The sequence below is a fragment of the Peromyscus leucopus genome, chromosome 14 (genome assembly GCF_004664715.2).
Source record: "Peromyscus leucopus breed LL Stock chromosome 14, UCI_PerLeu_2.1, whole genome shotgun sequence".
Lineage (NCBI taxonomy): Eukaryota > Metazoa > Chordata > Mammalia > Rodentia > Cricetidae > Peromyscus > Peromyscus leucopus.
In genome coordinates, this window is record NC_051075.1 from 7463210 (window position 1) to 7489782 (window position 26573).

The following is a 26573-nucleotide window of genomic DNA, read 5'->3' on the forward strand; positions in this document are numbered from 1 at the left end:
ATGCAAAATGATGAATAAAGTATACACATGGCAACCCAATATTAAGATGGGCTAAGCGGTGTGAGTGAGGAAGAACTGTTATAGGGAAAAAGGACAGAAGGATATACAGGTGGTTTGGGTGTTCTGCTAAAGCAAGAGAGTGGTGCATAGGCATTTATCACATTGTGCATAGTCCAGGTATAACTAGTGGTGAACGAATGAAAGAAACTGTCTGCAACATATACAAAAGAGAGTAAATATACACATCATAATACCCAAAGGAATGAGTGAAATGTTCATGTTAAATATCTGTGGCTTTTATTACCAGATGATAGGTTCAGGTAAATCTTATGTTTTTTCTAATATAACAGTAAACTGTTTGTATAGCTTTGAAAAGTACCTTTAATAAAACTTAATTTAAATGTAAAATATCACTCATAAAATGTAAATGCTGGTTAAATAACATTAACACTAAACTGAAGAGATTATTAAGGTTTGGATAGTACTGTTCATGGAAAAGTTATGTACCTATGGGAATGCTCAACTATGTTCCAAACAGAGACATTAGATTACACACATACAGTCAACCTGGTGTTTAAAGTCTTGGAAGCCATGTTGTAATATTCAAGGGTTTCAAGGAATTGGACCCTCTCTTTCTACTCCGGGAATCACTAAGAGTGTTAAAGCAAATCTAGCAGAACATTCTACTCTAAAACGGCCTTCACACACATGCAGATTTTCATACAAATGGGACTTGGAGAGTTTCTAGAGTAGTAATTTTTGTAATAGTAAACAAATCTTGAAAATTTATGTTCCTGGGGTCTGAACTCAGCACCTCACGCATGCCAAGGAAGTGATTTTGCCACCAAGCCACTTCTCCAACCCATAATAATGAAATCCCAGACACCGCTTAAAAGGTCATAAAAGCAAATTATTTAATGTTGGAATCTGTTCACTCATGGGACAACTGGCATACAGCGCAATTCCATTTGGAATCATAAAGACTTTCCTAAATAATGGAATCCGTGAAGAATCCTATACATCTGCAGGTGGGGGGGGATACATACAGATGTCTCATTATTGGTTAAAGCTAAAAGATTTTTTTAATGTGAAAATAGTATGGTCTCATTGATGTTTAAAAACGAGCACACTAGCCAGGTGGTAGTGGCACACACCTTAAATTCCAGCACTTGTGAGGCAGAGCCAGGCAGGTATCTGTGAGTTCGAGGCCAACCTGGTCTACAGTGTGAGATCCGGGACAGGCACCAAAATGATGCAGAGAAACTCTGTCTTGAAAAACAAACAAACATACATACAAAAAATTAGCACAGTAGTGATGAAGAGGTGGCGAAGTGATTTAAGAGCACCTGATGCTCCACGAGGGACCAGCCTTTGGCTCCCAGCATCCACATCACGCTGTTGCCATTCACACATGTAGCCGCTGCCCCTGCTTTCCTCTCTCCCTCACTCTTTCTTCATCCCCCTCCCTCCCACTTTCATATAAATAAAATTCTGAAGTAAATGAGATATATAAGATGTATAATGAAGCTTTCTAGATGGCTATTTGTGTATTTGTATTCCACGTAGAGAAAAATGACTTTGGTGTTTCCATACCGTATTGTTTCCAATGTTCATACACGGGACAAGATGAGGAGGGCGCACCAGCTTCTGCTGTGCTTGCATGCTGTATTTGCTATAAAATAGCATGTAGGGTTTTATAATTGGACACATTACCTGCCTTTGTGACTTTGCTCAAGGTAGGTTGTATTAATGAGTGCCCTGCATGCAGCGGCCACAGGAGCAGTGGGTATTTAGCACAGCTGACCCAGCAATTAAGCTTGAGCACTCCCGGGTAGTAAATCTGTTGGCCAGGACAGAGACAAGGTGAATGAAGTTTGGCTCCTGTATTGGCAGATCAGAAGTCATAAGGAAATTCTGAAGGCTAAAATCCTAACTGCAGATTGAACAGTTTCTCCCAGTAATGAAAAAAGTCTAGCATGCATTATGTCGACTCACGTGGTAATCCATATCTAAACACTTTTTCAAAGGACAATGGCTGATTGACAAAGCTTATTAAAGAAATTATACCACATAAGCTAGTCTGGATTGTATGTTTCCAATACATCTGGGAGGACGGCCAAATGAATGTCATAATTTAATATTATATAATTTTTTAATTTGGCTGTTTACAAAAATAAATTACATTCTCTACAGAACATGGAATATATAAATTTAAACAATTTTAAGAAGACAAACTCGAATATATATTCACAAAAATGTATTTGAATATGTCAGATAGCAATGAAACACTTAAAGTTTTCATAAGTCAACCATCTAATTTGGGAGATGAAAAGCTAAGAGTAAAAGACCATGAGGAAGTTCTCCTGAAATGTAAATGTGTCATAAAATACTTATTTTTCAGGTTGCACTTTTTCCGGGATGTCCCTGACTTCAGAGTGTTAGCATGCGGTGGAGATGGGACAGTGGGCTGGATTTTGGATTGCATAGGTATGAAGACCTGTGTTTAATGTGGCTTGGGTGAGACTAGTAATCATACCTTCTGCTGGGTTTCTGTCATCTGTCAATCTTTCTGTCTATCAAGTATCAAGTATCTAGATGGATGAATTCTGAAAATTCTCACATTTTTCTTTCTTTTCAAATGTGTCTCTTGTTGGAATGCTTTAATAGTTTAAGACATATAATGACTTGATATTGAGAAGCTGATAGATTTTAAACAAATATTTTCTTTAAAGTGTTTCAGTCTCTGAGTTGAGTAATTTTTATTAGATAAAAGTTCTTTCCAAAGAAGTATTAATTCAAACAAAGTATGTTCTCTCTATATAAATAATTTTTTTTTTGCTGTTAAAGAAGTGAAAATCAGAACATTCTGTCTTGTTATTCACTGAAAAACATTTCAAATTGAAAATGTCATGATGGGAGTGGCAATCATTAGTCCCAGCCTGGAGGCCAACCTCCCATCCTCCAGGTGCCTATTTGCAGTCACTCAAAGAAAGTACATGTTGTCATCAACACTTTTCTTATAAATCTAACAACTTAAATTTAATCTAACAATTTAACTAATATTTCATGAAAATAATGAAAATTCTGGTATTGAAATTCTAATAAAAGAAATTATTTATAAATATTCCTATGCAAAAAATTAAATTCAAGAATTATAAAAATTTATCAGCAAATACATAACTGGTTATATACTGACTGATAAGGATTTTAAAATGAAAACAGTGGGAATTTTTGGTTCATTGTATCCCCTCAATTCAGCAGTATTACAGTGTTAAACCATAAGTCATCTCATCAACTAATTCATACACATAGCCACACACTGATTTTATGAACTTAGAAGGAAAAAGGAAAGAAAATACATATTTGTGGGGTTCCCTCAAAGTTTGTGATTATTCAAATAAAAGCATATGGAATTGTGGTGACAATCTATACTGCTTAGAACCTAAAAACTATGAGATATAAAGGTAAAGCTAAATAAATAACAAGCAAACAAACCTGATATACTCAGGTAATCTAACAATAATGTTCTGTTCATTTGCTTTGAAATATTGCAATACTATGGATAGGAATACTTGATCAGCATTACTAAGAATACATTTATTTTAGGAATTCTACTCTTCTAAAATAAAAGATTGTCCTTAGATTTAATGTTGCAAAAGAAACTTATATAGGACCCTACCTATGTTCTCTAGGGACATGTATTCCTGTGCTTCATGTACCTAAATTCATGAGGTTTTAATAATGATAAAACAGAAGCAATCTCACACACACACACACACACACACACACACACACACACACACACACGCTCTTTTCTACTTTCTGAAGAATGATATATGATGTATATTTATCTAATATGTCTGTTACCACAAGTGCATAAACACATTGTCATTTGTAATTGTATTTATAAAATTCAGCTTGTTGCTGTTTACTTGTACTTTGTGGATTTATTCAGTGTAAGTTTGTTTGCTTGTTACTATTGATGAACTTGAGTTAAAATTTTTATTTCCATCTCCAACTCCACAGAAAAAGCCAATGTAGTCAAGCACCCTCCAGTTGCTATTCTGCCTCTTGGAACTGGCAATGACCTAGCAAGATGCCTGCGGTGGGGTGGAGGTAAGACAATAGAATTTATCAGAAAAGCAGAAGAGTGCCTTTATTGCATAATAGTTGCCATGTGAACAAAATGGGCTGAGCAGTTTAGATCGGGTGATGGGCTTGAATTAAATATCAATTACAGATTTGGTCTTCATAGGACAAATTTCCAAGCATTTCTTGTTTGGGCTTCTCTTGCTTAGAAAATGAGATACACTTGAAGAACTCTAAGTCAATATTTAGGATTTTAATTTGCGATTATTATCTTCTAGTGTAGAATCTATTTGAAGTTATTACATGCTAATGTGGAACATGCTCAAGGAGTACCAGTGAACAATGGACAAAGAGATCATTTTCTAGACTGACTTTATTACTGATGTGATGAAAAAAACTGGAAAAAAATAAAAACACTAATGTGTGACCTTCTCAGGAGTGAATATACTAAGCACTGTTATTTGAGATTTACATTATGGTAACCATTGGCTTCTATATTTGGTGTGTAAGAGTGAGAGGAGCAAGACAAAATAATAGAAATTTTAGTCATATGTGAAGTCGTGTGCAACACTGAAGACTATCTAATAACAAGTGACTTGATCCCAATAAAGAAAAGCCCTCTCAATCACATAGAGGAGAACACTAATAGAATGGTAGTGATGAGGTCACATAAAAGTGGGTGTGGACTTCATACGTAGAGGGGACAACGGTCAGTGTTCAAGGACTTGGAAGTGCTAAGGAGCCATTTTTACTTACAGAACTGACAGTGGGATGGTGGATCAAGCAGAATGTAAATGGAGACAATATTTCAAGAAGGAGTCTAAGATACTTTCATGAGTCATTATAGTTACCTACAGATTACTGCAGAACCCCTGAACTGATAAACAATAATTAAATTGTAAATATTTTATTTATTTTTATTCTTTACATACATTATATCCAGACTGAAGTTCTCCCACCCTCCTCCCAGCCCCCTGCCACATCCCCTTTTCCATAGATCCACTCATGCTCAATTTCTCTTCAAAACAAACAAACAAAAAAATAGCAGTCCCTCTAGGCATATCAACCAAATATGGCATAACAAGGTAATAAGGCTAGGCAAAGCCCTCATATCAAAATTGGACGGGGTAACCCAGTAGGAGGAAAATGTTCACATGTGTAGGGAAAAGCAACAGAGACAGCCCCCACTCTCACTCGCCAGGGTCCCCAGAAGAACACCAAGGTATACAACCCTATTGTTTATTCAGAGGACCCGGCTCAGACCCATACAGGGTCTGTGATGTCACTTCAGTCTCTGTGAGCCCCTGTGAGCCCTTAGTTGATTCTGTGAGTCATGTTCTCATGGAGTCCTCGACCCCTCTGGTTCCTAGAATCCTTCCTCTCCCTCTTCTGTGCCTTCCCAAGGCTTCTCCTAGTGTTTGCCTGTGGGTCTCTCCTGTCAGTTGCTGGACAACGCCTTTGGGCTAGGCATTGATCTAAGAGAATAGCACAATTATATTAGGCATCATGTCAGTGACTTTTTTTCCAATTGTACTTCCTTCTATCCTGGGTCTCTGAGGTGCCCAGCCTCTGGTTCCTGGACAACCACACAGTCTCAGGTGTGGACTCCTTCTTGATATCCCCCATAGCTAGGAGATTTCATGAGTGTCACACTCATAGATTCCAGGGAATTTTCACAGCACCAAGTTTCTACATTATCCTCCAAATGCTCCCCAATTCCAGTTGTCTCTCCATCTATCCAACCCCCGCCTCTTTCCTGGCTCCTCCTGTTTCCATCCCTACCCACCCCAAGTCTGCCCACAAACACATTTCCTCTTCCCATGGAGATCCATACACCCCACCTTGAGCTCTCCTTGTTACTTTGTCTGTCTGGGTCTGTGGATTGTAACATGTGTAGTTGGAAGTTTCTCCAGTCCTGCCCAGGCCCTGCGGTCGGGATAAATCTCTCCCACCTAGTCCTGCAGCCGCTCAGACCAAAATAAACATACAGAGGCTTATGATTAATTATGAACTGTATGGCCATTAGCTCATGCTTATTATTGACTAGCTCTTACACTTAAATTAACCCATAATTCTTATCTATGTTTAACCATGTGGCTTGGTACCTTTTCTCAGTTTTGCCTTGCTTCCTCTGTGTCTGACTGGTAACTCCTGACTCAGCCTTCTTCTTCCCAGAATTCTCCTTGTCTGCTTATCCTGCCTATATTTCCTGCCTGGCTACTGGCCAATCAACATTTTATTATCAACCAATCAGAGTAACACACATTCACAGCATGCAGAATGACATTCCACAGCTCTTACCCTTTTCTGTCTAATCAAAAAGGAAGATTTTAACTTTACCCTAGTAAAATTACATATAATAGAATAGTTATCAAGCAAGAATTACAGTTACAATACCTAGTCTATTTGTATTTGCCATAATTAAAGAAAATAATCCTATCTATCGAATATTTGTGAGTCTAAAGTTTCATATCTAATTTATCTTTTATCATAACCAAGGAAAATTATAACTAGTCTTCAACTACATCAAAGTTCTCAGAAGGATATAATATTACCTAAGTAAACAGGAAATGCATTGTAAGTAGCTTTCAAAACTCCAGAAATGACAGAGACAGTTGGCTGCCTGGATAATCATCCAAAGCTCCTCTGCAATGTTGGGGCATCTATCTTTAGCCTATAGGCTTAGAGTCTTTTAGTTGCTTCTTCCTGTTTCTTGTAGAATGTCTTGGCAGTTTCTTCTGTGAAGCAAGAACCCGAAGGACTATCTCACCTTGAAAAGTTCAGTGATCACCTCCCTATGGGTCCAACGTACAGTCAAAGTTCACACAAGAGCACTTTTTTGCCCAGTGTCTAACTTTTGTCAAAAAGAAAGCAAACTCCATAATGAGTTTCTTCAATGCCCATTATCTTCTCTGAAGTAGATTGGTGCTGCCAGGAGCAGACATGTCTCAATGTCCAGAAAGACAAATTTCTTAAAACATTTTAAATGCCATATTCTGTAGGTCTTTGAAGTGTTTGAAGATTACCTACCTAATTGAAATATAGCTATGCCTATCTAGAAAACTTAACTAACACAACTGTAAGTGTGATAATCATTGATGACTAGTTATTAATCTGAATTTCTTAATTATACATTACAATTTTAAATGAGTCGCGCAAACATAATACCTTAAACAAGAGTAGAAATATACATAATATACATAAAGTATAAAAAAATCAACTTTAAATTTGTATCAGCAAACTAGTTGTGGGCCCATGTCTCCATCCAGCAGCATGTAGCCCAGAAACCTTTTTTTTTTTTTTTTTTTTTTTTTTTTTATTGTACTAGCAAAAGCTAAATCCAACACCATGCACCATGCTGCACAGCTTGCAGATGCCATTTTGCACAGTGGCAGGAATCCTCCATGCTGTGCTCAAGCCCATATGCCATGAACTCACCATACTGTAGCTCAAGTCTGCATGCCATGGCATCTCTGTACCTTGGTGTCTCTGTGTCTTGACCCACATGAGACATGAAGTAGAAAGCTAGTTTTGGCTCCATTATTGTATGTCTAGAAGCCCTTTTTAAGCTTTAGGCCTTATGGAAATTCAAGAGCCCCATGTTGGCACATCAAATGTAGTTGGAAGTTTTCCTGGTCCCACAGATGTTCAGACCCAAGTGAACACACAGAGGCTTATATCAATTATGAACTGTATGGCTCAATGGCTCAGGCTTCTCACTAGCTAGCTTTTACATCTTTAATTAACCCATTTTTATAAATCTATACTTTGCCACATGGCTCATGGATTACTGGTATCTTTTTTTTTTTTTTTGGTTTTATTCGAGACAGGGTTTCTCTGTGTAGCTTTGCGCCTTTCCTGGAGCTCACTTGGTAGCCCAGGCTGGCCTCGAACTCACAGAGATCCGCCTGGCTCTGCCTCCCGAGTGCTGGGATTAAAGGCGTGCGCCACCACGCCCGGCCGGATTACTGGTATCTTTACATCTTGCTTGTCATAGTGGCGGGTAGCAGTGTCTCCTCTGTTCTGATTGGTTGATAAATAAAGCTGTTTGGCCAATGGTGAGGCAGAATAAGGTTAGGCAGGGCATTCTAACTAAAGAGAGAGGAAGGAGACAGACAGAATAGATCATTGTTATTAACAGTTGAAAATGTACCACATTTTCTTTATCCATTCTTTGGTTAAGGGGCATCTTAGTTGTTTTCAGTTTCTGGTTATTAGGAATGTAGCCACTATGAACATAGTTGAGTACATGTCCTTGTGGTAGGATGGAGTGGCCTTTGGGTATATGCCCAAGAATGGCATAGCTGGGTCTTCAGTTAGAACAATTTCCAATTCTCTTCAGAACCTCCATGTTGGTTTCCAAAGTTGCTGTTCAAGTTTGCATTCCCTTGGAGTGCTGTGGAGGAGTATTCTCCATGCTCCATATTCTCTCTAGCATGAGTTGTCACTTGTGTATGTGATCTTAGCCATTCTAACAGTTATAAGATAGAATCTCAAAGTCATTTTGATTTGCATTTTCCTGATGGCTAAGGACGTTAAATATTTCTAAGTGTTTCTCAGCCACATTGAGAAGACTGTTTAGATCTGCACCCCATTTTTAATTGGATAAATATTTGTGGATGTCAAGTTTCTTGAATTATTTATGTATTTTGATTATTAGCATGCTATTGGATGTGGAGTTGGTGAAAGTCTTTTCCCATTCTATGGGCTGCTGTTTTGTCCTATTGATGGTGCCCTTTGTCTTAGAGAAGCTTTTCAGTTTCACGAGGTTCCATTTATTTATTATTGTTCTTAGGACTTATGCTATCAGTGTTCTGTTCAGGAAGTTGTCTCCTGTGCTTATGCAATCAAGACTATTCCCAACTTTCTCTTCTGTTAGGTTCAGTGGGTCTGGTTTTATGTTGAGTTCTTTGATCTGTTTGGACTATAAGAATCCAAATATGGATCTATTTGCATTCTTCTACATGCTAAGTGCCATTAAAACCAGCACCATTTGTTGAAGATGCTTTCTTTTTTCCAGTTTGTATCTCTGGCTTCTTTATAAAAACAAAACAAAACAAAACAAAAAAAACAAGTGTCCATAGCTTTTTGGACTTGTGAATGGGTCTTAAATTTAATTGTATTGATCAACATGTTTGTTTTTATGCCAATACCACATGGTTTTCATTACTATAACTCTGTAGTATAGCTTGAAATCTAGATGTTATTTTATTGTAGAGTTTTGTTTTAGCTATCCTGTTTTGTTTTTTTTTTTCCATATGAAGTCTATAAGAATTGTGTTGGAATGTTTCTGAGGATTGAATTGAATCTGTAGATTACTTTTGGTAGGATGGCCATTTTTACTATGTTAATCCTACCAATCCATGAGAATGGGAGATATTTCCACCTTCTGATATCTTCTTCAAATTCTTTCATCAAAGACTTGAAGTTCTTATCATACAAGTCTTTCACTTGCTTTGTTAGAGTTACTCCAAGATATTTTATATTATTTGTGCCTATTTTGAAAGGTGTTGTTTCTCTTATTTCTTTCTTAGTTAGCTTGTCATTTGTATACAGGAGGATTACTGATTTTTTTTCTAGTTAATCTTGTATTCATCCACTTCAGTAAAGGTGTTTATCAGCTATAGGAGTTTCCTGGTAGAATTTTTGGGTTGATTATGCATACTATCATATCACCTGCAAATAATGATATTCTGACTTCTTCATTTCTAATTTATATCCTCTTGAGCTCCTTCAGCTGTCTTATTTCTCCAGAAAGAACTTCTATTACTATATTGAATAGATATAGAGAAAGTGGACAACCTTGTCTAGTTCCTGATTTTACTGGAATTGCTTTGATTTTCTCTGTATTTAATTTTATAGTGACTATTGACTTGCTGTAAATTACCTTTATTATGTTTATGTATGTTCCTTGTATAAGTTATCTCTCCAAAGCTTTTATCATGAAGGGTTGTTGGATTTTGTCAAAGGTTTTTCCAGTACCTACTAAGATGATCATGTGATTTTTACTTTCACTTTGTTTATATGGTGGATTACATTGACAGATTTTTATATGTTGAACCATCTATGCATCTCTGGGATGAAGACTACTTGATTATTTTGGATGATCTTTTTATATGTTCTTGGAATTGGTTTACAAGTATTTTATTGAGTAATTTTGCATTCTTGTTCATGAGGAAAATTGGTCTGTGATTCTCTTTCTTTGTTGAATCTTTGTGTAGTTTGGGTTTCAGGGTAACTGTGTCCTCATAAAATCAATTTGGCAATGTTCCTTCTGCTTATATGTTATATAATAATTTGCGGGGAATATTGACATTAGCTCTTCTCTAAAAGTCTGCTAGAATTCTGTACTAAAACCATCTGATCCTGGGATTTTTTTTTTGGGGGGTTGGTAAACTTTTAATGACTGCTTCTATTTCCTTCTGTGTTATATGTCTATTTAAACTGTTTATCTTATCTTGATTTAACATCAACAAGTAGTATCTATCAATAAAACTATCAATTTCTTTTATATTTTTCAGTTTTTTTGGAGTTTGGTTTTTAAAGTATGACCTAATGATTCTTTGGATTTCCTTGATATCTACTATTTTATGCCCCTTTTTGTTTCTACATTTGTTAATTTGGATATTTTCTCTCTGTCTTTTAGTGAGTTTGGATAAGGATTTGTCAATTGTTGATTTTCTCAAAGAAACAGCTCTTTGTTTCCTTTATTCTTTGTATTGTTCTCTTTGTTTGTGTTTTATTGATTTCACCCCTCAGTATAACTATTTCTTGTCATCTACTACTCTGGGGTGAGCTTGCTTCTTTTTGTTCTAGAGCTCTCAGGAGTGCTGTTAAGTTGCTAGTATAAAATCTCTCCAATTTCTTTATGTAGGCACTTATGCTATGAATTTTCCTATTAGCATTGCTTTCATTGTGTCCTATATGATTGGTGGGTATGTTGCACATTCCTTTTCAATAAATGCTAGGAAGTCTTTAATTCCTTTATTTATTTCTGCCTCAGCCCAGTAATCATTCAGTAGAGAGTTGCTCAGTTTCCATGAGTTTGTAAGCTTTCTGTTGCTTCTGTTGTTGTTAAAATTCAGCTTTAGTCAATGGTGGTCTGTTAGGATGTAGGGGGCTATTTCAATTTTTTTTTTGTATCTGTGGAGACTGGCCTTGTGACTGAGTGTGTGGTAAATTTTGGGGAATGTTTCCTGAGGTGCAGTAAAGATGTATTCTTCTTGTTTGGGTAAAATGTTCTGTAGATACCTGTTAGGTCCATTACATTCATAACATCTATTATTTCCCCGATTTCTCTATTTAGTTTTTGTCTAGATGACCTGTCCATTGGTGAAAGTGGGGTATTGAAGTCTCTCACTCTCAATGTATGAGGGTCAATGTGTGATTTTATGCTTTATTTGTGTTTCCTTTACATATGTGGGAGCCCTTGTGTTTGAGGCATAGATGTTAAGAATTGGAAAATCATCTTGATTGGTTTTTCCTTTAATGAGTATGAAGTGTGCTTCCCTCTCTCTTTTAATTAACTTAGTTTGGGAGTCTATTTTATTAGATATTAGAATGGCTACACCAGTTTGTTTCTTGGGTCAATTTGCTTTCAAAATCTTTTTCTACCTCTTACCTCTGAGACAATGTCTGTCTTTGATGTTGAGATGTGTTTCTTGTCTGCAGCAACAGAATGGATCCTGTTTTCACATCCATAATGTTAGTCTGAGTCTTTTTATTAGGAAAATGATTCCATTTGTATTAAAAGGTATCACTGAAAGAATTATTAGTAATTCCTGTCATCTTATTGCTGTTGTTTTTGTTTGTGGTGGTGGTGGTGGTGATCTCTCTCTCTCTCTCTCTCTCTCTCTCTCTCTCTCTCTCTCTCTCTCTCTCTCTCTCTCTCTGTGTGTGTGTGTTTGTTTGTTTAGTTTCCTTCTCTTGATTTTTCTGGTGTGAGATTATTTTTTTCTGTGTTTTTATGGGTATAATTAACCTTGTTTGATTGGAGTTTTCCTTCTAGTACATTCTTTGTGGCTGGACTTGTGGGCAGATATTGTTTAAATTTGACTTTATTATGAAATATCTTGTTTTCTTCATCTATGGTGATTGAAAGTTTTGTTGGGTATAGTAGTCTTAGCTGGCATCTGTTCTCTCTGACAGTTTGCAGGACATCTTTTCAGGCCCTTCTGTCTTTTAGAGTCTCCATTGTGAAGTGTGGTATAATTCTAATATATCTGCCTTTGTATGTTACCTGGCTTTTTTTACCTTACTGCTTTTAATATTTTTCATTGTTTTTTATGTTTTGTGTTTTGATTATTATGTGGCCATTGGTCTTTCCTTTCTGGTCCAATCTATTTGCTGTTCTGTAAGCTTCTTGTCCCTTTATAAGCATGTCCTTTAGATTAGGGATGTTTTATGATTTTGTCTAAAATGTTTTCTGGACCTTTGAGGTGTGATTCTTTTCCTTCTATTCCTATTATTCTTAGGTTTGTTCTTTTCAAAGTATCCAAGATTTCCTGGAAGTCTTGTGTCAGGAATATTTCAGATTTAACATTTTATTTGGCCAATGTATCTATTTCTTCTATCATGTCTCCAACACCTGAGATTCTTTCTTCCATCTCTTGTATTCTGTTGGTGATGCTTGTATCTCTAGTTGCTGTTAACTTCCCTAGATTTTCCATTTCCTGAATTCCTTTGGTTTTTGTTTTATTTCCTTCTATTTCTATTTTCATGTCTTCAGAATTTTATTGGTTTCCTTCAACTGTTGGTTTGCTTTTCTTGGCTTTCTTTTTAAGGGATGTATTCATTTCCTCTTTAAGGACCTCTATCATCTTCATAAAGTTAGTTTTAACTTTTGCATCAGATGTGTTGGAATACTCAGTGCTTACTATAATATTATGGTTGATCTCTGGTGGTGACATTGCCCTGACTGTTATTGATTGTATTCTTTCACTGATGACTAGGCATCTGGAATTGGGGTGATTATAAAACTAGATGCAGATTTCTGATTTTGTCTTTGTTGGATGGGTGTTTTGTTCTTGATTTCTGTTTCCCTTCTAGACTTCTGGCAGGTGTGGCCTATGGTTGATTAGAAGGTCTCTGTCTAAGTTTAGAGCTAGACATCTGATGGCTGGGCTGGCATCTTGTCAAGCAGGGTGTTTCCAACCATGTTGAGGCCTGGAGTTCTGGAGGCTGACATGGCCTCTGATCTAGCCAGGGGTTCTGAGGTTCTGGGTATACATGTGGCCTCTGCTGGAGCAGAGGGCTTCCACCAGAGGTATGGGCCACGTTTTGGTGATGAGGATGAGAGACTGAATGAGGGTAGGCTGGATGAGCCCTGGGGGAGTGTTGTTGGTCCACAGACAAGGGGTTACCTGGCTATCTGTGTGCCTGAGCATCCTCTTGTGGTGTAATGTGTTTTTGTCAGATATATGGCAAATTCTAAATATTTTCTTTTAATCTAAATAAACTTTGAAAAGTTTGGAAGAGTCTCCAAAGACAGAAGCCCTTGGGAGCTTGTTAAAAATAAAGTGGTTGACCCTACCTTCAATATGCTGAATAAAAATCCCTTGGGATGAGACTCTGGCAGTCAACTGTCATTTGAAAAAAAAAAAACTACCTAAGCAAACATAATTTACAACAAAGTTGAGAACTTTTGCTCCATAGACATCCATTTAACAGTTGTATTTGTTACATAGACAGAATTGGAAGTAAATAAAATACTTAGCCTATATTCTATTTGGATTTTCTAAAGGGTGTTATAGTAAAATGATATTATTAGTATTTAGTTAGATACCATGAAACTGGGAGAGGTAAAGAAATAACCATTGCAGGATGTTTTTGTTCACTGATTTTTAGATATGTGTATTGGTTGAAGAGAGGGAATTATCAGTATGTCTTATTGTAGTCTTTTGGCACATATATTTGATCTTTTAAAAAATTGATCTTTGAAAATTTAGTACATTTTTTTGTTTTCTAATTATCAAGTGAATTAAACCTCAAATTGAATAAAGAATTCCACATTTATACAGATTAATTCATACAAAACCACATAAATATTTATATGTGTCAAATCAGATTAAAGATGAATTCTCAAAGTGCTTACTGTGTTCTGGCCCAATAGAGGGGAAATAAATAAGTGACTCTTATCCTTTTAGAAACTAAATCTTCATTAAGTAACATGAACTATAAATCTGGGGGAAATAATATAGATTCAGCAAAGCTCAGAGCTACAGAAGAGTGAATTATAGAAAAGAGCTAGCATTAGCTAGATGGTCAATAAGGTCCTCCTAAGGAGGTCACATTTCACTAGGTGTTAAATGGTAAGGAAGGACACATAGTTCTAGTATTGCGATAACTAAAGGAAGCCTGGAGGGATCATCAAATTACTCATTGCTTAGGTGTTAATATTAGCGTTGGAAGCCTGGACTGCAATGTTTAGTGATATCCTGGAAGTAGAGAAGCTGGATGTAGTTTTACCCTCAAAAGTACTGAACCTGCCAAAAGACTAGAAAGGGCTTCCAGGAAAATCAAGGACCCAACACTCCCCAGCAGAGCCATCTGGGAAATGGGACAACTGTTGTTTCGGATTCTGAAGAAGAGCACATGCAGGTGTACTGTTTCTCACCAGTTGTGCAACACTGAGCATGTTGGTCAAGAACTGCCAATGTTAGGTTCCTCAGAAGAATCAGGAGAGCGCCTAGCTGAGATAGCCCATTTGAAATTATTCAGTTGCTTTGTTCACTACGTATTTGGAGTACCCTACAATCATAGTAACTACTATTTTTCTTAAAATTTGAAATAAAGTACCTCATCTATATAACATTGTTAACTATTCACATAACATAAGTGAAATATATTAATTTGCAGCCATTTTAACATAATGTTTCCATATATTTTAGTTTAACCTATTCTATAATTTGACAGTGAGTCACTATAAACATATCATTCATATTTGTATTTTAAAATTATGTATTAAACAATATATTTTAAGATAGTTCCCAGTAGTGCCTATGTAATCATTATTTATTCTAATCTTTGATTTTTCTATTTAATAGTGCTTAGTTTTAAAATCTGGCATGAAAGTTATAGTGAGCTCCAACAGTGGGATTTCTAGTGTTGCTGTTTGAACAAGTCTATCTTAAATGTAATGTTGTCTCCTTTAGAGAACGTTGTATTTGAGGATGTCTCTTCCTTTTTCTTTTAACCAAGTGATTTCTACCAGTAATACAAATGCTATTAGATGTAATGACTACTCCCAGCTGCTAACAGTTATTTGTTCAACGAATAAACTATTAAGGTAGAGGCCAAAAGTTGGAGACAGAAACTATTTAAAGTGTTACAATTTAGGCTATCATTTTAGGAGTATATGACTGTACATGCATGTGTGCATATGGTTGTAGTAGAGAAAGAGAGAGATACAGCTTTGTAGATGTAACCAACCATCTTATTAAATAAGAAACACAGAACCAATGCAAAGAAAAAAGCCAAGAGGTCAGAGCTAAGGGCCTTACCAGCCTGCTGCAGCTAGCCTCTTAAGCCAAGAGACCTCTCCAAAAGAGAGACCTACTTCCTGTGTGTTTGTCTTTATATAGTCTTTCTGTTCTGCCTTCTCATTGGTTGTAAACCCAAACACATGACTGCCTCATCACTGCCTGTCTGTAGAGACTTCCAGGTCTTCTATGGTTGGTATTGAGATTAAAGGCGTGTGTCTCCAATGCTGGCTGTATCCTTGAACACACAGAGATCCACCTAGCTCTGCCTACCAAGTGCTGGGATTAAAGGCGTGCACCAAGAACGCCCAGCTCTGCTATGGCTTGCTATTAGCTCTGACCCCCAGGCAACGTTATTAACATACAAATAAAATCACATTTCAGTACAAATAAAATATCACCATACAGCTTACTTAGAAGCATTATTTTATTTTTAAATAGTTTTATTTGCTCTTTGAGAATTCAATACATGTATTTTGTTCATATCCACCTCCACTACCCCCTTTCAATGCTTCCTGAAGACCATCCCCAACAATGTCCCCTTTCACCTTTATATACTTTGTGTGGCCCATTGAATCAATTATTCCTGCTAGTCTGTGTGTAGGTGTACACCATCCACTAGAGCATTAGTAACATATACCCCCAAAGAAATGACTATCTCTGCAACAGCTGCCGTCAGTTGACAAAAGTTCCCTGCATATATGCCTCCTGAGCTATTTCCCCATCCAAGATAGAAGGCTGAATGACTTGATCCTCTGCGGGTGATCAAAGCTGCTGGAGGTTCATGAGTGCAGCAGTGGTAGCATGTCCTTGAAGACAGTGATTTACATCACTATTCTGTCCTGCTTTTGAGTTCTTTTTATCCCCTCTCTTGTGATATTTTCTGTACTGTAAGGGAGGGGAGAGTTGATACCAATATTCCAGTTAGCACTCATAGTCACCTCTCAGTGCTCTGACCAGGTATGTGTCTCTGCATTAACTACAGCCAACTACAAAAAAAAAAAAAAAAAAAAAAAAAAAAAAAAAAAAAAAAAAAAAAAAAAAAAACTTTGTTGTCAAGGTGAAAGTAGCACCAAAAAAAATTCGCCAAAAAAAAGTAGTAAGTTTCCTGAGCTATGACCTTCCCAGTTATGGACCTATGTTGTGTTTACCATAGTAGGCATAAATTCCCTCCTACAAAGAAAGCCTCAAATCTAACCAGAAAGCAGTTGATTAACCCTTTAACAGTTCTGATTCTGTATCAGTGAATACATTTTGTCAGGCAGGTATTATAGCACATAGGGCCCAGTGCTGATCAGATTGTTGATGGCTTTTCTCCCTCCATCTACCTTACAGAGAGGCCTCTGGAATTACAGTGATCCAGAAGATATGACATTACTGTTTTGGTTCAAGATTAATTTCTCTATGTCTATTAATCCAAAAATGTGTTGCTTTCAACAATATGTTCCTACCATCAGTTTATTAGTTATGGTGAGCAACTGAAAACAATTATCAATAGTGTGTGCTGTGTTGGGAACTTCTGAGGCTTCCCTGAACAATAACTGCAAAGAGGTATCTCACTCCTTATTAAATTTTCATTTTATGAGTCATGTGTTTTGGGAGTAGCATTGTCCACCAATTCAGGGGATTCCCATTCAAGCTCATATTATTTTAATAAAAGATATTTTAATTAACCCACAAACCAGTAAATTTCCATTATTCTTTACTATATCCCTAGCTTTGCATAATTTACTCTCTATCTTCTCCTCACAATCTTCTTTGTACCCATCCCTCCATAAATCCCTAGTGTGCTTGCAAGCCTCTCCTCTTTCATGTAACACATATTTGACTGTCTCTTCCAGTTTTGTACTTTTTTTAGTGAAATTGTGAAATAGTATATTTCTGTATGGCTTCTTCATATACCTTCATTTTGGTTAATTCTCCTCCCAGCCTCCAGGTTTCTCCCTTCTTTCCCTTAATACCTCACTGCTTAAACATTTCCCCTTTAGCATTCTTCCTCTCTACTCTTATTCATTTTATTGGATTGGTTTATTCTCAGTTATTTTATTTATTTTTATTTTTTATTAAAACATTTTATGTCTCTTTGTTCATCTGCCTGTCTGTCTGTCACTCCCCCATCATGTATGTGGGTGAGGGAGCACACATACCTACACACATAAAAACACATGCAAACACACACACACACACACACACACACACACACACGCACAAGCATGCCATCACACATATGTGGAAGTGAGATTTCAGAAGTAGATTGCCTCTTTCTTTCTCTGTGCTTTGGAAAAACTGTAGTTTTCTAATTATTTTTCTTCTCTGAAGTTCTGGTAAGATTCTGCACGTGATCCCATCTGGTCTTATACTTTGGCTTTTGTGGGGAGAATTTTTATGACTATTTAAATCTCATTACTATTTATAGATCTCTTCAGATTATTTATTTCATTATAGTTTATTTTTTGTACATTTACACATCAAGGAATTTATCCATTTCTTTACAAAATCTATTTTAGTGAAGTAAAATTATTTAAGGTATTGTCATAGAATTTTCTATATTTCACTGGCACTTTTGGTAATGCATCCATTTTCATAATTTTAATTATTTGTAACCTTTCTTTTAGTAAATTTGGCTAAGATTTAATACATTTTTATCTTTTCAATAAATTACTACTAGATGTAAAGCTTAATTAACATGCACAATAACATTCCCCACGTTAGTCTTCAGGCCTCACTGGATGGTATACACTCACAGATAAATTTAAGAGAATATAATATCAAATCACCAGGGGGTTGCACGTTGACCATCTATAGCTAATCCATTAAAGCAGGGATTTGGCAATCTGGCAAGGGAGGCTGTAGTGATAACAAAAACAAACATAAAATGCAATGTACTTATTCTAAGAGAAGGGCAGTTTTGAGCACAGGGGTGGAGTGTTACACTGATGTCCAACTAATGTTTTATGTCGGGAGGTGGCTGCCAAAAGAAGTGTTCTCTGAGTTGAAACCATATTGAAAAGAATAAAAGCAAGCTATCTAGAAAGCATAGGTGCATAGGTCCACTGCAAGTAGATAAATTATGAAATGGAATGTAATATGCCAAAAATGAGCAGCTTATATTCTTTAAAGTTTCTCTTTGCCATCAGAAGGAAATGGGAAGATGAGGGACAGATGGGAAATCTAACATGGTAACTAATTTTGCAGTTTCAGCAATAAGGTGGAAGTTGGTATTTTCTATGAAGGGATACTTAGGAAGTATAGAATTGAAAATTAATTACATTTTAATATATTAATACACAAGTGTCAAAGAATATGTGTATAAATGTTGTTTAGCAGTTGGATAAACAGAAGATTTAAACCACAAGAAAGAAATATTTGTTGCAAGTAAAAAGTAAGCATAAAATTGTGGTGCCAGTATAAGATTATAGTCAATTCTTAATTTACATTAAATTTAAGTATATTAGTTGGCTTCAGAATAATTCATATAATTAAACAGACACATATAAGTGTAACTCCTTATAGTTTGTTTATATTTTATCTCACCATAACATTTTTCATTAGGCTATGAAGGTGAAAATCTGATGAAAATACTAAAAGACATTGAAAGCAGTACAGAAATCATGCTGGACAGATGGAAGTTTGAAGTCATACCCAATGACAAAGATGAGAAAGGAGATCCTGTGCCTTACAGCATCATCAATAATTACTTTTCCATTGGCGTGGTAAGATTTTTTTCCACTAAATCTTACCATTTTTTTTACCTGTCTTAAATAATCAATGAAATGTCATAATCTATGAAAATTTACTGATCATAAAAAATTATCCTAACATTTTGTTAGGAAATACCTTTTTTTCCCTCTTCTTTTAAAATTTACTTACCTATAGTCTATGGGCTACAGAGTTCTGGCTGCATGTATGTCTGAATACCACATGTGTGCATGGTCACATGTAGAGGCCCCCAAAGGTTTCATAGTGAGATCTGAGCTTGCTTTGTCCAGTAGGGCTGTATTAGAAGATTGCTTGATCATGTGTGTAGTTACCAGTTGATTGGAAAGGGTCTGCATTTGACTGTTCTAGGGGGACATCTTTTGCTCTACTCCTTGGCATTCCTGTAAATAGTCCTTTAGAAGAGAGGAAAGTGTCTGGTGGATAATGATCCAGGCCCTCCTGAGGCTATCCTGTGCTTCTGTCTGTTTCGCTCCCCTCTACCCTTCTATCTGATATCTCTTATGCCTTTCTCCTCAAGAGTTCCCTGTTGTAAAATGTGGGAGCCCATCTCCGAGCTGGGCTCCCACACATGGCATCAGGAACAGAGGCACCGGACTTGATGAAAGGAGAGAGGGGTATCACAGTTGTAAGGCGGGCATGCCCAATAAGGAATTAAAAATAAAGATGATGGCATTTTGTTCTCAGGAGTAAAAGTAAGGCAGCTGAATGCTGAAGTTGAAAAGTGAGGCTACAGAAAATATTTCTCTCTATCTAGGTTTCTTTATTTCTCTCTCTCTCTTAATTTCTGTCTATAAAAAGTAAGGGAAAATGTAAGGTAGAATATAGAAATATAGTGTAGAAAAAACTTAGGATAAGATAAGCAACCAAATGGAGGAACTATGTCCTTAATTTTCCAACTATGAGACTATGAATGCAAACTCCTGGAGAAGAATCAGTGAAAAAAAATCTATCAAAGAGGATAAAAAAAAAAAAAAAAAAAAACAGCAGAAAAAGATTCCTGTGGAAGCGTTTGGCCTGTGGACAGCTTAAATTTAAGTTTTGAGTGGCAGAGAAAAGAATTTTCCCTGAGATGGATGCAAGTGAAATAAAACTCTTCACTCCACTAACATTATTACTATATGATAACATTATACCATCGGAATTAGTTTCCTTGGCCACGAAGCCAAGTTTAGAGAACAGAAGTCTTGGAAAAAATTGAAAGCTTTTTCAAGTCTTTCCTTCTCAAAACTCTTTTCTTCCTGTAAGGACAAAATTAAACTCACCTGGAAAAGCTATCAGAATGATAAAATCACCCATATTTGCCCCAGAAAACAAACAAACAAATCCCCCCTTGGAATATGACAAATACTTTCCATTGGCACTGCCTCTCTTTCAAGCTAGAATTCCCTGTGGCCAGAGCCTATGCCCAAGAGGGTGCAGGCAGAAGGCCCAGCAGGAACAGCTTCCCTAGGGTGGAGCTCCAGCAGAGGAAGTAAGGGACCTGGGGAGGAGCTGCTGATGTGAAGGCAGCAATGGAGGCTTTGAAATCCTCCCTCCAATGAGGGAGGCAGGGTCTAAGTTCCTAGATTGAGGACTCAAGACCCTACCCCCAAACAGAAAGCAGTTAGCAGAGAAACTGAGCCTCAACTAAGACATCAGAGACTCTGCATCTTGGAGGACAAGTGAAGACAAGCAGGATATCTATCAGGGGAAAAAAATCTCCTTGAAAAGGTTTAAACTGCTTTTATTTCAAGGACTTTATTTGCTTTCACTAACCTGGTAAGGTGGGAAACAAGCACTGACCCATAAGCATGTGTGGGTGGGCCTGCTCTGGGAAAAATATCAGCAAAATGAAATGTGCCTATCAATGCCAGCTCAGGGAGAACAGAAATCTCCTGTAGTAAAAGAACAAAATCTTGACTCAAAAACCTCCCATGGTTTGTTTGTTTGTTTTCTGGGGCAAATACTGGTGGTTTTATCATTCTGATAGGTTTTCCAGGTGAGTTTAATTTTGTCCTTACAGGAAGAAAAGAGATCTGAGAAGGAAAACTTGAATACAGAACATGTAAAGAGAAATTTTCTCCCAGAACCAGAAAGGCGGCTGGGAAATGTAGTCTGTAAAAGAGATACCTGTACGGCACTGCCCCAAAACTTTGTTTTTTCAGTGTTTATTCAGTTCAAAATGCTATTTTTTTTCCCATAAGCTTTGTTGGCTTGCCTTTTGAGAACTAGAAACAAGTGAACAGCTTTCCTATCAGGAAGCAATTAAAATACGAATACTGTTTGTCAACAAGTCACTTTGAAACCCTTTAGAAAGCTAGGGAAAGAGGTCCATACACTGGGAAATTGCTTTGGGTGTGGAAAAAGAAAAAAACTTATGGGCAAATAAAAATAAAAAATAAGAAACTTGGGTTGTGTTTGAAATGCAAGAGAGAAACATTGACATCATTGAAACAATCATGATAATCTTAGAAACCAGCTTTGAAAAATTAAGAAGAGGGAATTTTACCCTCAGTCAAGTTTAGAGCACTGATGAATTAGGCTCTGACTGCAAACTGTCAGAAAATCTTTCATAATGATATCAAAGCTGACTATGAACTGCAAACTTTAGATGTGATTCATGTCCTTCCATTTTTGTTAATAGTGCAGTTAAGAAATCTTCTCTAGATGCTTGCTAGAGTGGGTAAAGTAGTCCTATAGAGTTTGATTTGAATAGGTTAATTCTGTTAATAATTCTTCTAGATATGTGCTGAAATTTATAAACTAGTTCTATAAAGTTGCCTTTTGAATATAAGTTTGTAAAATAGTTCTATAAAGTTTCCTCTTGAATATAAGAATGTAAAAAGTGTAAATATTGAATGTAAAAAATGTAAAAATTGAATGTAAAAAGTATAAATGTTGAATGTAAGCTTGTAAAAAAGTGTATAGTGATGTTCATATTAGAATTGTTTTTATTGTTCCATTAATACCTGACTATTCTAGACAAATTAGATAGCATTAATTTTAAAGGATAAACCAAATCAATCAAATTAAAGGCAGTTGAAGTTTTTATTACTCTTTTACCTTCAGATATATTTGAATACTTTTTATGATAGCTCAAAATATATTTTTATGGTCTCAGTGGCCCTTGGAAAACTTAAGTGGAGGTGTCATAATTAGGGGAGTTTTTCTGTCTTCTTCCTAGATGTTTCCACTCCTTCTGTTTGTTTACAAAGGGGTAGGCCTCCCACAAATGGATAAGCCTCTCACAATCATGTTAGTTTGTAAAAGTGTCTTTATAATTAACATGGGTTATTGTTTAATTGAGTGGATATTTTGAAGTGTTTTGAAATGAATGTTTTGTCCTGGGAATCAAAATAGTCTCTTGAAATTCATATTGAACATCTGTTAGGAGAGAGTTTTGAAAAGGGCTTGGTGCAAATAACCTGCTGTAGTCATGTTAGACGCATTCCAAAAAGGATATTCCATCTTTATTATCCTCTACTCCTTACTGGGAGGTGTGGCAGCTATGGAGATCACTGTGGATGTTTGCAAGCTCTTAGTAGGGACCTGGACCAGAGCTGAGTTAGGCTCTGTACCTCCTCTTGCCAGAGGCTGGTAGCCAAAGGCGGGCAATTTTCTGCGTGATTGCTTCCTGAATGTATTTATGTAAAATTAATCAAGAAGAATGAGCTAAGATAGGCACAGTCTATCTGAGGGGCCTGGATGGCCCTTTATTATGTCAAGAAGGGGGAGTTCTGGAGGCCTACAAAGGTTTCTTAGTGATAGCTGAGCTTGCTTTACCCAGCCAGGCTGCATTAGAGGATTGCTTGACCACATGTGTGGTTACCAGGTAATTAGAAAGGGTCTGTACTTGGCTGTGCCAGGGGGAGGTCTTTTGCTCTACTCCTTGGAATTTCTATAAATAGCCCTATAGAAGAGACAGAAGAGGATGGTGAATAATGATCCAGGCCCTCCTGAGGCTATCCTGTGTTTCTGTTTCTCTCCCCTTTATCCTTCTATCTAGTATCTCTTATCCCTCTCTCCTCAAGAGTTCCCTGTTGTAAAACATGGGAGCCAGTCTGCCAGCTGGGCTCCCTGAGTCACATGGAGGCCAGAAGAGAGTATGGAACCCTGGGTTGAACTGGAGTTACAGATGGCTGTGAGCCACCATGAGGTGCTGGGAATTGAATCCAGCTCCTCTAGAAGTGCACCAAGTGCTCTTAACTGCTGAGCCATCTCAATGGCCCTTGAAATACCTCTTTTAATGCACAATAATACAGCTTACAAACTCATTTGAAATCAGACAATCAGCAATTGATAAATTTTCATGTTTTTAACAAAGAAACTATATCCATCACTTCTGACTTGTTTGTCTTGTTACCAAATGAAGCTTAGAATGATTGAGAACATACTTACACACTTTTGACTATAGGAATGTGTCTAGCATGCATGAAAATATATCAAATTTATATTACTATCCATAGTACAAATATTATAACCAACCAAGAATGTACAAGATGGCTGCTACTATCCTCCAATTTAAAAAAAAATCAAATGAGTGATTTCAATTCACTTAAAATCCTACACATAAAGAAAAGTAGTATTTGTCAAAAGTTATTTGAAATATAATCATTAAAAGCATTCATTATATATATATATATATATATATATATATATATATATATATCCAATAGGTATGAAGATTAAAATAAGATATTGGTAGTATTACATTTTATTTATTTAACTTCATTCCATGTAAATATTTCTCATGCAAATGCACACTAATAGTTTATAAAAAGCATTGGTTTTTCCTTTGAAATTAATGGTCAAACTTCCATTAAAAATAACTTTATTGAATTTTCAACAGAATATCTATTCATTTACCTTTACTATGTTGTTTCTATTACTCATAATATGATTACATATATAAAACTTGATAGGCTAACATATAATAGATACCAAATTTGAATATTACCAATACTATGATAATTGTTTTTTATTTGAAAGAAAAATATAATATTTTTTCCTATTTAGAAGCCCAACTATGCTTATTCAGGTGAGAAACACAAATTTTAGCAACTTTTTGCTTTGATAACTCATACATAATTTATCATATTTATTTCTCAGTCTTTTGAGAAACATCACTTAATGATTTAAAAATATTATTTCCCAAGTGCATAATATTTTATCAACTAAATAAGAGCCCCAGTGGCCAATTGTGGCTTCCTCCCCAAGAACAAAGTTGTATTAGATACTCTAATGCCCTAATGTTTATGTTTCACTGACATTTCAAAAAAAGATATCATACATTACATCATCCTCTGCACCAGAATTCATCATTTGGCCTGATTTTGAGGCTCAATACAACTAGTATAAGTTGTATAATGCACTTTTCCTTTCTATTGCTAGGTAGTCCATTATAAGCATATATGGCATATTGTTGATTTGAAAAACAGCTGGTGTGCATTTTAATGAGTATAGTCTTAATATTATGAAGAATGACCATTTTAATCTGTTTGGAACTTGAAAACTGTATATATATATATATATATATATATATATATATATATATATACATACATATATATATAACATATATATATTGTGTGTGTGTAATTATATACAGTGTAGTATTTTTTCACAAAAATATTTATGTATATTATGTACTTTGACTATAATCCTTCCATATAATGCATCCCCTATCCCCTTACTACTCATCTCCTTCTTTCTCAGACACTTTCACTTCAATTTTCATTTACACATGAAATTTATGTATCTATGAAAATTCTAGGAACTATCTTTGACATGCATGAGAGAAGATTGACAATACTTTTCTTTTTGAGTCTGAGTTATTTACTCAGTATGATGATCCCCAGTTAATTTTTTTCCTGGAAATGGCATGATTTCATATTCTTTATGGCTGAATAAAACATTCTTGTACATATGTACCACATTTCCTTTATCCATTCATCAGCTGTCAGGCTCCTAAGCTTATTAGACATACTAGTATGAAGAGTATATGACTAAAAAATTTTTTGTTTATAGTTATGTGTATCACTGCTTTGACCACACTGTCTCAAAAAAAAAAACATTTTTAAGAGAGAAAAGGCTTATTTTGCCTCATAGTTTGCGAGCAAGTTCAATACAGCAAGTTATTGCAGAAGGAATTGAAGTATGTTGTTGTATTCCATCCATAGTTTGGAAGCAGAAAGTGATGAATGCTTGTACTCTGCTCACTTTTGCCTTTTTATTCAGCCAGGGATTCTAGTTTATGAAATAGTGAAGCCCTTACAATAGTCTGGTCTTCTCACGTCATTAAAACTAATCTACATACTTCCTCATAGACTTTCCCAGAGGGTAGCCTAATCTAGAAAATCTCTCACAAACATGTCTGGATTTCCTTCCCGCAAACGACTCTAGATTACACAAGTTAGTGATGAAGATTCACCATCATGACCTCATGTCTTGTCATCTTGACATATGAAAACATCACTTTAAACCACACACTTCACCCAGCCTTGCTTTTTCGGGCTCTTGATCATCTCCTAATATAAAATGCATTCAACTGAACATCAAGTCTTCATACTCTTTAGCAGTTCCAATAATGTTTAAAGTCCTTTTCTTGGACTCACTGCAATCTAATTAACTGTGATCTCCTAGATTAAAGAAAAATTACACAGTTCTCATATACAATGGAAACAGGATAAATATTCCCATTAAAAAGGTAATAGAGGGGTAATAGCAAGGAAAGATCAGATGAGATCAAGAATGATAACCAATGTTCAAACATCAAATCCTGCATTCAATGTCTGGCATCTAACTCATATTATCATCACCTAGGCTCTAAAGTTCTAGGTAGCCCTCCACTCCAGCTCTGCTTCTGGAAGCATTCATAGCAGATCTCTTTGTCTCCACCTCGTAACTGCAGCCTTTCTCATTGAAGTCCCCTGGTCCTGACATCTCTAACATCCTGGGGTCCCTACTACAACTTAAGTTTCCTCACAACTTCAGAGAATATCTTCTTTTGCTCCCCTCCAAAGAACTCAACCATGACTTTGTCATCTCCATGTCACACCATCCTTCTGGTATCCTTCATGCATGCCATGCCAGTGATATGTGTAATCGGCTGACTGTGTCTGCTGCCAGCTTGAATAGAGCCAGTCTTGAGCCCTGCCTAAGACTAGAACTATAGTATTGTGTGTGTTGGTGGCTGAAGCTGCAAAACCATTTTCCTGGAGATTTATTTTTGAACAGGAAGCCCTTTGTGGTGTTCTCAATTCAAGCTATCTCCTGTCACATAAATTTGAATTCTCTCTGGTTGGA

General features: G+C 36.2%; 1 protein-coding gene across 5 annotated transcripts in view; it reads left to right on the forward strand.

The window, feature by feature from the left end:
- The window catches only part of Dgkb (diacylglycerol kinase beta), a 717548-nt gene that overhangs the window by 297945 nt on the left and 393030 nt on the right, over window positions 1–26573 (forward strand). For all 5 annotated transcript variants that reach the window (XM_037210503.1, XM_037210502.1, XM_037210504.1 and 2 more), the window contains 3 exons: window positions 2402–2487; window positions 4027–4116; window positions 19122–19282. In XM_037210503.1, the coding sequence (XP_037066398.1) occupies window positions 2402–2487; window positions 4027–4116; window positions 19122–19282 (337 nt within the window). The remainder of the gene's footprint in view (window positions 1–2401; window positions 2488–4026; window positions 4117–19121; window positions 19283–26573) is intronic.